This window comes from Dama dama, chromosome 26, assembly GCF_033118175.1.
Source record: "Dama dama isolate Ldn47 chromosome 26, ASM3311817v1, whole genome shotgun sequence".
Taxonomy (NCBI): Eukaryota; Metazoa; Chordata; class Mammalia; order Artiodactyla; family Cervidae; genus Dama; species Dama dama.
In genome coordinates, this window is record NC_083706.1 from 42503326 (window position 1) to 42515459 (window position 12134).

At 44.4% G+C, this 12134-nt stretch overlaps 1 protein-coding gene across 4 annotated transcripts in view; it reads left to right on the top strand.

Moving 5' to 3' along the window:
• Positions 1-11441, top strand: part of MTHFD1L (methylenetetrahydrofolate dehydrogenase (NADP+ dependent) 1 like) — a 173803-nt gene extending 162362 nt beyond the window's left edge. For all 4 annotated transcript variants that reach the window (XM_061130466.1, XM_061130467.1, XM_061130468.1 and 1 more), the window contains 2 exons: positions 3870-3990; positions 11073-11441. In XM_061130466.1, the coding sequence (XP_060986449.1) occupies positions 3870-3959 (90 nt within the window). In that variant the 3' untranslated portion in view covers positions 3960-3990; positions 11073-11441. The remainder of the gene's footprint in view (positions 1-3869; positions 3991-11072) is intronic.
• The last annotated feature ends 693 nt before the right edge of the window (positions 11442-12134 follow it).

Sequence of the window (12134 nt, forward strand, 5' to 3'; positions counted from 1 at the left end):
GCATGCTCCACATGCTTCCTTGTCTATTGTTCATCCCCAATAAACTGGATTCTTGATTCTTGGAAGTGACTATTGCATCATTGGAAAGAAACATGGGAGTCTTCTGAGAACTCATTTTTCCTCCCATTTGAGTAAAATAAGTTGAAAATAGAGGAAAGACATTTTATACTTCCTGGCATGTAATATCTTGGCTACTTTGAAAATCTCCCAGTTTTGTGACAGCATCAGAATTACATAAAGACACACGCGCTGATTCAGTGGTTCAGCTCCAGAAAGGACACAAGTCACCCTGTCTTTGTCAGTCTTGGTCTGGCACCAGCTAAACATGAATGGCAGAGAGCTGAATTTTCCTGTCTGTAAAAATAGTGTGTGAACAAGCAGGCAGTGCAATTGTGTTGTCCACGATAGAAGCTTCTGTTGTCGCTTGGGTGGGTTGGCCCCAAGTGCACCACCTTCGGGGTTCTTCCTGGGCTTTTTCACCTCGTGGGGATTTAGATCTGATCTGCCTCATACTGAATTCTGCCCTGGAGTGAATATCGTTGCAGCCTTAGAAGCAGTAGCCGTCAAGTCTGGGTTGGGATCCTCACCCGGATCCCTTCGATCTAGGGAGTGAATTAAATTAGAAGTGGAGCCGATTCATTTCGGCTGACTATGATTGCTCATTTCTTCTTCTTTTTTTTAATGTTTTCAACTTGCTATTTTATAAAATTAGAATATAACCAATTAACAGTGTTCCAATAGTTTCAAGTGAACAGCAAAGGGACTCCACCATACGTATACATGTATCCATGTGTGTGTGCATGTTCAGTCACTCAGTCATGTCCGACTGTTTGCAACCCCGTGGACTGCAGCCCACCAGGCTCTTCTGTTCATGGGATCCTCCAAGCAAGAATACTGGAGCAGGTTGCCATTTCTTTCTCCAAGGGATCTTCCCGAGCCAGGGATTGAACCTGCATCTCCTATGACTCCTGCATTGGCAAGTGGATTCTTTACCACTGAGCCACCTTGGAAACCCATATGTGTATCCATTTTCCCCCAAACTCACCTCCCATCCAGGCTGCCACACAACATTGAGCGGAGTTCCATGTGCTATATAGCAAGTCCATGTTGGTTATCCATTTTAAATATAGCAGTGTGTACATGTCCATCCCAAACTGTAAAACGTTGATTCCTTTTTCCAAATCCATATCCCCACACAGATCATAAAGACATCTTTAAATATTCATGTCAGAATGCAATTAGGTAGGAAAACTGCTGTAGAATAACTGGTATGACTGTAGCCCAGGCAACTGAAAAAAATATGAACCGTTCTCACCAGCGTCCTTTGTGTTTGATGTCTCAGTGCTAAAGCATTAAGCGTGGGTTTCTTTCTGGGTTCTCCTAGGAGAAGCCACTGTAGTAACCAGAGAAAAATGTTACCCCTTTGCTAGGAACAGAAACCTCAGGAGGATAAGTAGCCATCCGGATACCAGAAGCTTTAGAGTCCGGGAAGTCCCCACCTACAAGCAGGTTGTGTGCCAGAAATTGTTTGTAATTCATTGCGTGAAACCCAGAGCACATTTTCCTGGAGGCAGGCTATCAGTGCTGCCTCAGAAGCCTCTTTAGCTCATAATATACTGCAGAGCAGTCCTGTGCAGTCAGCAGGACAGGAGCCGGCCACTCTATCACGGTGTTTTACATCCGGCCGTGTAGACCCTGTCATTCAGTCCCGGAGGTCATGAGACCACAGGTGCGCAGGTTTCCTCCCTGACTTGCAGCTCAGGCCAGGAAGAAGTAGCAACACGTTATCAAGGCTGAAAGGGCTTTCCTCACCGCTCCTCCTCAGCCCCTTCCCCTTGAGCTCCCTTTCCCAGAGCTAGAGGGAACGGTGGGAGAGGCATGCTAGGGCCCACTGATGAAGCCAGCCCTATTCCGATGGTCACCTGCACACAAGTCTCCTGGAGATGAGCCGAAATTGCAGGTTCTGATTCAGCTGGCCGAGGGTGGGCCCTGAGAGACTGAATTTCCCACAAGCTCCTGGGTGGTGGCGATGCTTCTGGTCCACAGTCTCCCTCCCCAGTTTGAGTAGCAAGAGCCTGTCAGCCTCACAGGAGGGAAGAGTGGGTGGTGGATAGGGAATCCTGCCACTCCAGAAAGGGCCTTAAGAGTGAGAGAGCTGAGATCTGAGACAGAGGCTTTATCTGGGTTCCTTTTGTGTTGAGAACTTTTGGCCAGGTGGGGAAGAAGTGGGTAATGCTAAAGTTGATAGGGAGCACTCTCCAGGAGCCTCAGTCTCTGGCTCCTGGACGCGTGTTTAGTGTGTGAGCGTCACCAGAGGGAACCAGGCGGCTTCTCCTGCTCACCAAGGGTCTCTGGTGCAGGTGGACAAAGAGTGTACTTTGCAAAACCAATCTGAACACAGTGCAGCAAAGTGGTGAGGAACACGGGCCTGGTTTTAATTCTGTCTCCACCACTGACCAGCTGTGTGTCCTTGAGCACATCCTTTGTGCCTAAGGATCCTGTCTTCAGGCTTCCCAGGTGACACTAGTGGTTAAAAAAAAAAAAAGAAAGAAATCCACATGCCACTGCAGGAGACATAAGAGACATGGGTTCGATCCCTGAATCAGGAAGATCCCCTGGAGGAGGAAATGGCAACCCACTCCAGTATTCTTGCCTGGAGAATCCCATGGACACAGCAGCTTAGCAGGTTACAGTCCATGGAGTCACAGAGAGTCAGACACAACTGAAATAGCTTAGCATGCACACATCCTCTGTCTTCATCAGCAAAGTGAGGTTAAAATTAGTGCCTACCTCTAAGGGTAATGGGAAATTAAGTTATCCACATAGAGTATAAAGTGCCCACACAGTGGCGGTAGTGGTGGTTAAATGAGTAATTTGAGATTACAGGCTTGGAATTGAGTTTCTCGTTTGACTGTTTATTACTTGTGTGGTTGTGGGTTAGTTGCTAAGTTGTGTCTGACTCTTGTGACCCCATGGACTAGCCCGCCAGGCTCCTCTCTCCATGGGATTTTCCAGGCAGGAATACTGGAGTGGGTTGCCATTTCCTTCTCCAGGGGATCTTCCTGACCCAGGGACTGAACCCGGGTCTCCTGCAGGGCAGGCAGATTCGTTACCAACTGAGCTGCCAGGGAAGCCCCTATTACCTTTGCAGCCTTGGGCAAATGACTTCACACCTCTGACATTATGTTCCTTGTAACATGGAAATGATAAAAGTACCTACTTCATCAGGTTTGGGGAATGATGAAAAAAAGTAAAGCATTGGAGATTCCCCTTCAGTCCAGTGGTTAGGACTCCACACGTATACTGCAGCAGGCACAGATTCTCTCCCTGGTTGGGCAGCTAAGTGCAGCTAAAAAGAAAAAAAAATAAAGTAATAAGAAAAAGGTAAAGTGCTTATACAATGCCTGGCACATAGTAAGTTCTCAATAAACAACAGTTCTAGCTGGCAAAGTAGACCAGTTGGAGAACAGGAGTTTTCAAACCGTGTTCCAAGAGTTAGTGGTTTTACCAAAATGTGCCTTGGGGGTGGTCAGGAGGCTGTCATTGGTCCCATCCACACCCACTGTCGCCTTCAGCCGGAGGGGCTCATCTTTGTTGGGCTTCAGCATCAAGATTTGACTTAGAAAAAAAGGTTTACAAGTCACTATTTGGGAGCTATGGTGTCTTGTGGGACCATGGGGGAATTTCCTTTCCTTGAGCAAAGATTGAAATAGCAGATGGTAGATATAAAAGGATACGTGTATATATAACCCAAAGTTTCATGGGGCTGAACTAAATTATAGAGTTAATTTATGTTGTTGGATGGACATTGTCCAGAGTGATCACTCTGCAGCATGGCTAATGATGTAATCTCTTGTTCTCTCCCCTAGATGAGCACCATGCCAGGACTGCCGACTCGGCCCTGCTTCTACGACATAGATCTTGATACAGACACAGAGCAGGTTAAAGGCTTGTTCTGAGTGAGCAAGATTTTCACAGGACCCGATTCAGGTAGGCTGTTGGGCTTTTCACTTTTCCTTTCTTTCTTTGCTTTCTTTTTTCCCTAGTTCAGATCTCTTTTTGTTTTATTTTTTTTATATATTTATTACACAAATGGCCTGATATGTAATTTCCTCACTTGGTTACTATGAACCCCTACCTAGTTAGAATCATGACCAGGGTCACTCCTGGGTATGGATTTGTTTTTAGATGGGCAGCTCCTTGGTTTGCCTGGATTCCATTCCAATGAAAGTCAATCTTGCCGTCTCTGAGTATAGATTTGTTTAAGACTGTTGCCCTAACAAAGGAGTTCTGTAAACTCATTACTCTTTTTCTAGAATTAGAACTAATATCTGCTGTCATCAGCTCCACCACCTTTACCTTCTACCGCACATCTCTTAGTCCAGAGTTAGAACCATGTGATCAAGGACTCCCAGTGTGTTCCTTTCCTGGGGTTGCCATAACAGCGTCACAACTGGGCGACAAACAACAGATGTTTATGCTCCCACAGTTCTGGAGGTGAGAAGTCCGAAGTCAAAGTGTCATCCAAAGGCCATGGACTCAGATTCTGGCAGAATCCTTGCTGGCCTTTTCCTGGCTTCTGGTGGTGGCCATCCATCCTTGTCAGCCCTCTGTCTCCTCCGTGTCTCTTCCTAAAAAGACACTAGGCACATTGAATGGCAGCCCACCTTTCTGACCTCATCTTGACTTGATTTGATTTGATCTGCTAAGACCCTATTTCCAGGTGACGTCACTGTCATGGGTACTAGGTCAGGATTTCAGTGTACCTTTGGAGGATACAATGGAACTCACAGCATTGTCACACAGCAGGTGGTTGGGCTCTTGTAACACTGGAAGGATTCAGAAATGGGACAGATCCTCTAGCTCCAAGGGTCCTGTGAGTCACAGGAAAGGACAAGGCAGCAGAAACGAGATCCCCTGATGACTCACCGTCCACACAGTGTCGAGGGTTGGGCTTGCCTTGGAGCTGGCTTAGGCAGCCCACAGCAGAGGGGGTGTGGGGCTTTGGTCTCATTCACGTCTGCCCCTCTGTCCTGCGACCACACCTGCTGGCTTCTGCCCTGGCTTCCCATCATGAAGAACACCCTCCTAATTCTCCTCCCTGGAAAACTCTCCATCAGAAGTTGAGAGACCTGGAGCTGCTCTTCCCCACCCGTATATCCAACACGTCCTCAGCGTATTCTCAGGATGCTTTCCTTCCCCACAAACACCCCACTCCTTCTCCCACTCCCTCCAGTTCCTGGTCCTTAGCCCAGTAGCTTTCCCTCTTGCCAGCATATTCTGGGCCTTCCAAATGAGCTTGTTTGACCTGAAGACCCTTCTTTCCGGTTGTCCCTGAGTTATGCCCTAAGCCAGCCACACAGGACTCTCAGCTTTTGTTTGTTCCACCTGTTGTTGTGTTTGCTGTAGAGTCTCTTAGTCGTGTCTGACTCTTTTGAGATCCCATAGACTGTAGCCCACCAGGATCCTCTGTCCATAGGATTCTCTGAGCAGGAATACTGGAGTGGGAAGCCATTCCCTTCTCCAGGGGATCTTCCTGATCCAGGGATTGAACCTGTGTCTCCTGCTTAGCAGGTGGATTTTTATCACTGAGCCACGTGAGAAGCCGCTTTGTTTAACTACTGAGTTAACATGAGGAGTTTGGTTTTGTTTTTTGTTAAGTCTCTGTTACTGTTACATTGAAGACTTAGGCTAGGATGAGCAAGGTAAAAAACAAGTTAATACAAAGTTTGGGATTTGGGTTGTGTGTGTGGTGTTCAGGGTTGTCCATGTGTGTATTTTGCTGAGGAGTGAGAACTGTATTTAGTTTTAACCACAACCACACTTCATATCTTTGTCATTACTGATGAAGAAAACTGCAGAAAATGAACTAAGGGAGGCTGATTTAACAGAGAAGCCCATAAACTTGAGCTTTGATAACAGTTCTTTTGGTCTTTAGATACAACGGTGCGTGTGTATGTGTGTGAAGGCCTGGGGTTTCCCAGCCAAGCCTTGGGGAAAATCACAGTATCATTTCTCTTAAACTTTGTATTGACCCTGTCCAGACTAATCTCTCTTGTCATGTCAACCCATCATACCACATTTCTGCCACTTAATTGTTTATCTCCAGAACAATAATGTGCAATTCTTTTCTCTCTCTGGGACATTTCTTTTCCAGTCTTTTGGTCCATTTTCATTTGCTCGCCAAATAGGTCATGTAAATCTAATTATTCCTTAATTATCACAGTTAAGACTCAGGTAATGCCAGACAGCACCTGCTCAGCTTCACCCACACCTACACCTAAACACTGGTGTCCTCGTTCCCTTGGCAAGTGTCCCTTTGGACTTTAAGTAAGGACTGAGCAGAGTTTCGGGGTCAGGACACTGGCCTGTGGGGATTCCCTCCAGTGGGCCAGGTATTGTGCTAAGCACCCCTTGCAGGCAGGTGGTGTCCCGAGAAGTTAAATCCTTCCTGTGGTCGCTGAGGGGGGAAGCCGAGGGATGACCCTGATTCACCAGACGGCAGAGGAATCATACTGCCTTTCCACTCTCAGCCCTACCTCTTGCTCCACAGCTATATCAGGAATTGCTTCGCCATCCCCGGTCGCATGTCACGCTGGCCCCAACACCACGCAATGGGTAGCAGTGTTAGGTCAGAGTTACGGAAACTCTGGCCCAGAGACGTCAATCACTGGCTCAGGTCGCACAGCTGAGAAGTACCAAAGCCAAGATTCAACCCAGATCCTCTTAGTCTTGGTCTCACCCCATCATTTCTGCCCCAAACCAAACCATTTGCACGGGGTAAATGAATTTTGGCCCGTTCTGGAAGATGATAACCAGTTCTTTGAACAGACTCGTAATTTGGGGATAACCAGGTGAATTTTTTTTTAATAACAAAAGGTAATTATTTGAGTATTAAAAGCTATGACTTTGTCAAAATTCTTTTCAGTCAGGGTATACTAGAGCTTCCTCTTAACTCTCTCTTCGAATGGCTTTTCCCACTCACTTAGGCAAGACTTCTTTCTTTGGTGTGAATTGCCAAACCCTGTTGTAGGCTTGGTGGGCAGTAGTTCAAAACCCATCATTTCACCCTGCCTGAATAACTGCAGATGATCCAGTAATAGAAAACCACTGTATAAAGCAAACATTCCCTCTCGGGGTCTCCTTAGAATAATGAACCCACAGACTAACACTCAGAGGTCTTTGGCTATTAAAAATGCATAAAATAAAAATGTTAAAGCTCGAATGATAACTCAGATTTGGGCACATTTTGGGAGAGGAAATGTTCGGTGGGTTGCTCTGCTCACACGGTGTTCAGACTCCAGATGTTTCTGTGGACTCAGCGGCAGAGCATCACTCTTCTTACTCTGCACGATGTGTTACAGATATGACTTGTCCCATATGGAAGAAGCTTCTCCTTTCTTCCCTTCCACTTCCTCTCCTTCCCTGTTCATCTCACCTTCCAGGAAATGGTGAGACTTCCTACAATCGAGAGGTGTCAAGAAACCACCACAATTTGAGTTCTTGATTCTTCTTTCCAAACTTTCCCTGTCATGCTTTTGCCATTGTCAGAATAAGGGCACGATTCATTCTTCTGGATGTTACCAAATGGAACTAATTAAAATAAGTTGTTTGCCCCAGTGAAACTGATCCTGTGACATTACTGGTCAGTCTTTTGTTAGAAGATGACTGAATTTGAGGGCTTGACTCCCCCCTCCTTTGGATTTCTTATTTTGAATCTTTATCATATTTCTGAGTCTTGGCAGGATTCAAATGAATTCAAGAAAGCCTGGCAGATTTCCTGAAGGATTCAGACACTCCCTTACCTCATTCTGATGTGCAAAGTTATGATTATTATGGAATCAAATTGACTCTGGTCCTGCTATCATTGTTTTTCTTGAATTGCACATGCAGAAAGGAGTATAATGTTAATACCAGTTCATTTTCTTCCCCAAACTGTCTTCAGAGCAGAAAGTTTCAGTGATATTTAATAATCATAAGTTAATCTTGAGTGGCTGCTGCCTGCAAGCCTTCTGTGGACAGAGTCTCTGATCCTCAGACTAGAAACCATAGAGTTTCGGGGTTTCTTAGGGTTGCTCCTGAACGCTATGATTTTAATCCTGAAACTGTCTTTTCAAGAAGCAGCTCAAAAATTGTTCCTCCTCATTGTGTTTCAAGAAAAAGGTCTTCAGTTCCTCACGTGAAGCCATCCTTGGAGTAGAGTAAGCCCCTGTTTTCCACTCCCAGGCGGGAGCCAAAACAGGCTGGAAGCCCAAGCTACTTAAATAAAAGATTGTGATAATTAAATCTAAGGTGACATTTGTAACATCTCTGAAAGACGGTGATAATTAACTCTTCCCTATCTAACTGAAAGGGAATGTTTTGAAGCTTGACAGCTGTGAGATTCTTAATTAATTCGCTTTTAAAGGAAGCTTTTCCTGGGGAGCAGGGGGTCTAATAATCTTTTTTTTTTAAATAAGGCATGGAAAATAGTATTTCTGAAAACTCTGGAAACATGATTTTTCTAATAACTTTAAATCTATATGTGGCTAATATATAAGAAATTCCTGGTCAATGAAAAAAGAAAAGTTTTAGTTATGACATTAGTTATAATTGACTACCTGTTTTAAAAAGGTTAGAACTTGTAAAGTAGAGGAAAAGTTTTGACTAAATGCTGTGAACCTGAAATTCTGTCCATTTCACTGAAGCCACTTTTTAATCAGACATTCAGACTGGTTATTAAGCACCCAGTGACTGTTACACACCTTAACTAATAAGAGACGCAGAGTCAATTCTTCTCAATTCAAAAGCAAATCACCTTTCAGCTTTTAAAAATTGTCAAAATATGTCAGCATTAACTTTACAAATACTATTGAGGCTGACTTTTTATTTTAAAGTCACATTGGTAGCATATTTAACTTGAACCTCTATTATTCAACAATGGGAACCAGTAAAAGATGGTTTTCAGCAAAGAAAACCCAAGAGCCAAGTGTTATTACCAGTAATTGATATAAGGGTGTGTGCTGTGTGTGCGTAGCACTTGGTCATGTCCGACTCTTTGCAACCCCATGGACTGTAGCCCGCCAGGCTCCTCTATCCATGGGGATTCTCCAGGCAAGAATACTGGAGTGGATTGCCATTCCCTCCTCCAGGGGATCTTCCCAAACCCAAGGATCGAACCCAGGTCTCCCACATTGCAGGTGGATTCTTACCATCTGAAGTTTTCTTAGTTAAATAAAGAGAGAACAACTCCTTTCCTCTATGAGGTGTGTGTGTGTGTGTGTGCACGCATGCGCTTCTTCTATCCCCAAAACTGCTATAACAGGTACTTGGTGGTTTAAAATACCAGAAACATATCCTTTTGTGGTTTTAGAGGCTAGAAGTCTGAAATCAGTATTAGTAGGCTGAAATCTGGAACCTCCTGGTTGACACAAGTCTTAACCCGCCTGCCAATGCAAGAGATGTAAGAGACGGTGATTCCATCCCTAGGTCAGGAAGTTCCCCTGGAGAAAGAAATGGCAACCCACGCCAGTATTCTTGCCTAGGAAATTCCATGGACGGAGGAGCCTGGCGGGCTGCAGTCCATGGGGTTGCACAGAGTCAGACACGACTGAAGCGACTTAGCACACACTCACAGGCCGAAATCAGGGTGCCAACAAGGCCGCACCCCATCCAGCAGAGGCGCTTGGAAAGGGTCCCTTTCTCGCCTCCTGCATATTCCTGCGGCTGTCAGCAGGCTGTGTCTTGTGGCCACGTCACTCCAAGTTCTATTTTCCAAAAGATGTCTTATTAAATAAAGTTCTAGAATTGTTTTTTCCCCCACTGAATAAACACCAGACAACTGATTCATTTGCACGTTCACTCTTGCATTTCTGATTTTTTTTAATGCATAATCAGACTTTCTATACCCACCCTTTGAGTTTTCTGAAAATATAGAACCACAGATCTAAGCCCCTTTAAATACTAAGTCATTGGTATAGAGGTCACATGGTTAATCCGAGGGTCTTCCACCAAGCACCCTCACCCCCGCCACCCTCACAGCACAGCACCCCTCTTCCCTCCCCAGGAGTCACCTTGCCTCCTGTCTGAGGTCGCCAGAGCCATCGATGTAAGGCTGGCATGGCCCTGAGCGGAGAGGCAAGGTCTGCACCAGGGAAACTTCCCTTCCTAACATCAAAAATATTTTCATTTTGATAATGTTTATTATGCTTGTGTTCCTCCTGTTTTCTGTTTACTTCCCTGACTTGAATCACGCGTTAGGGGAGTATTTGGAATTCCTCGTCCCCTGCCTTCGTCAAGGTCTTCTGTTCTGAAGCTAATTCAGCATCCTTTCTGACTCCAGATCCTGCACTCAGCCGTGGGAGGCCGGCTCACTGTATTCCAGCCGAGTTTGAACTCTTGGCCCAGTAGATAAATTCCTCCATGTATAAATCCAGATCAAAGGCCAAGTGCTTATATTTACATTTCTCCTGGTGAACACTTTTTTTTCTTAAACTTAGGTGTCTTGTTTATTCTTTTTAAAATGTGGTTTGATCACTTCTTTTCCTGAAAGACTGCAGGATTTACAGTGGCAGAGAGTCCTAGCATCCTTTGTGAGAAAACAGCAAAGCTTTAACAGTAGTAAGAAATTCCAGATCCACTCACTTCCATTCTTGTCCTAGAGGAATTTTTCAGACTGTGCTTTCTGAGTCTATGATAAAAGTGAAACTGAAATCCAAGGCAACAAGCTTCCTAATCTAAAACCCTGGGATGTTCCCATTCAACAGGATCCTGGAAACTTGTAGATCCCAAATTTAGAAGTCAGAGGATTTCAGCCATGGCCCCCAAGCAAAATCTTTTCGGAAATTCAGAACTGCAAACTGCCATGTCCATGCTGGCTCGGTCCTAAGTGGTGCAGAATCGGATTTTCCACTGCTTATAAGTAAAAAGACTCCAAGCAGTGATCCCAGCCTTGTCTTGTGAATAGAATCACTTATCTGCTCTCAAATTTTCTTGGATTCTCCAGCTTTAGAGCTATAACATATGAACAGTTTGACACCAGAGGAAAAGGCCATTCTTAAACCACTGAAATTTTTTTTTCTTCTGTCTTTCAGGCTCCACAAATGCAAACTACTCCTTGCCTTTTTGCTGCAGTTGGAGAAGAAAGTGAATTTGAAATATGCTGTTACGCAATGCTGGGGAAATGGTGAAATAGGCCAAAGATTTATTCTTCGTTCAAGACAGATTCTGTTTGCAACAGAGTCTAGCATTCAGGAAAAGGACCTCCCCCAAGTTTTGAAAGAAACTAATTTATTTTCTATTTTCTGCAGAGTTTACATGATTTCCCACTGCTTACACTTTAGAACGTTTATTTTATGGGGGCTGAGGGATTAAAAGAGTGTGAACGAACAGGTAACATTTTCCACGATGAAGTTTTCTATTTGGTCTTTGAACTGAAAATAAACATGTATGTAGAAAACCAACCAACATGTTTTCAGTGCCAGATAAAACTCCCTTCTCTCTAGAGGTAGCTATTCATGGTGGGGTTGTTACCTGACACTGATTTCCTGGAAAACTGTCAATGCAACCAGAGCTTTATAAACATAACAAGGGAAAAATAACAGAGAAATATCAGGTCAATTATGAAGTCTTCTGACCGCTGGCAGGTTGTAATATCCTTTGGAACAAAGTGCATTTTATATCCAGAATGACTTTTGAGTGTCAGAGAAGTTTACATCACTTACCTAAAAACTAATGGGTTTATGCTAGCTTCTTCCACCATTGAGTGAATCTCAATGGCCATTAAGCTCCCGAAGGCCTATAGGGCAAGAAACGTGACTCTTTAAGGTTGGGTGGTTGGCAAATGTTTTTCCATTTGTCCCACCCTTAAATTGGGCTAAAGAATGTTCTATGGCCTGTTTCCCCCCTCCCGGGAGTTCCTGACCCTTTCCTGTTCCCATTTTTTTTCCTACAATAATATAAAATTATATAAAAGTTAAAACAAAACCAAGGATTCAGGAACAAACAAGCAGTGATTGTCCTCTAAGCAGTATAAGTAAAATGGTAACCATAAATATCTTAAATGTCCCACAGGCACATCCTGCAAAAGTCTTTTTGCCGTCAGATCCTGTACGTTCTTGCACTGTACCCTCAGTGACCCTGCTTATTAGCTGCTC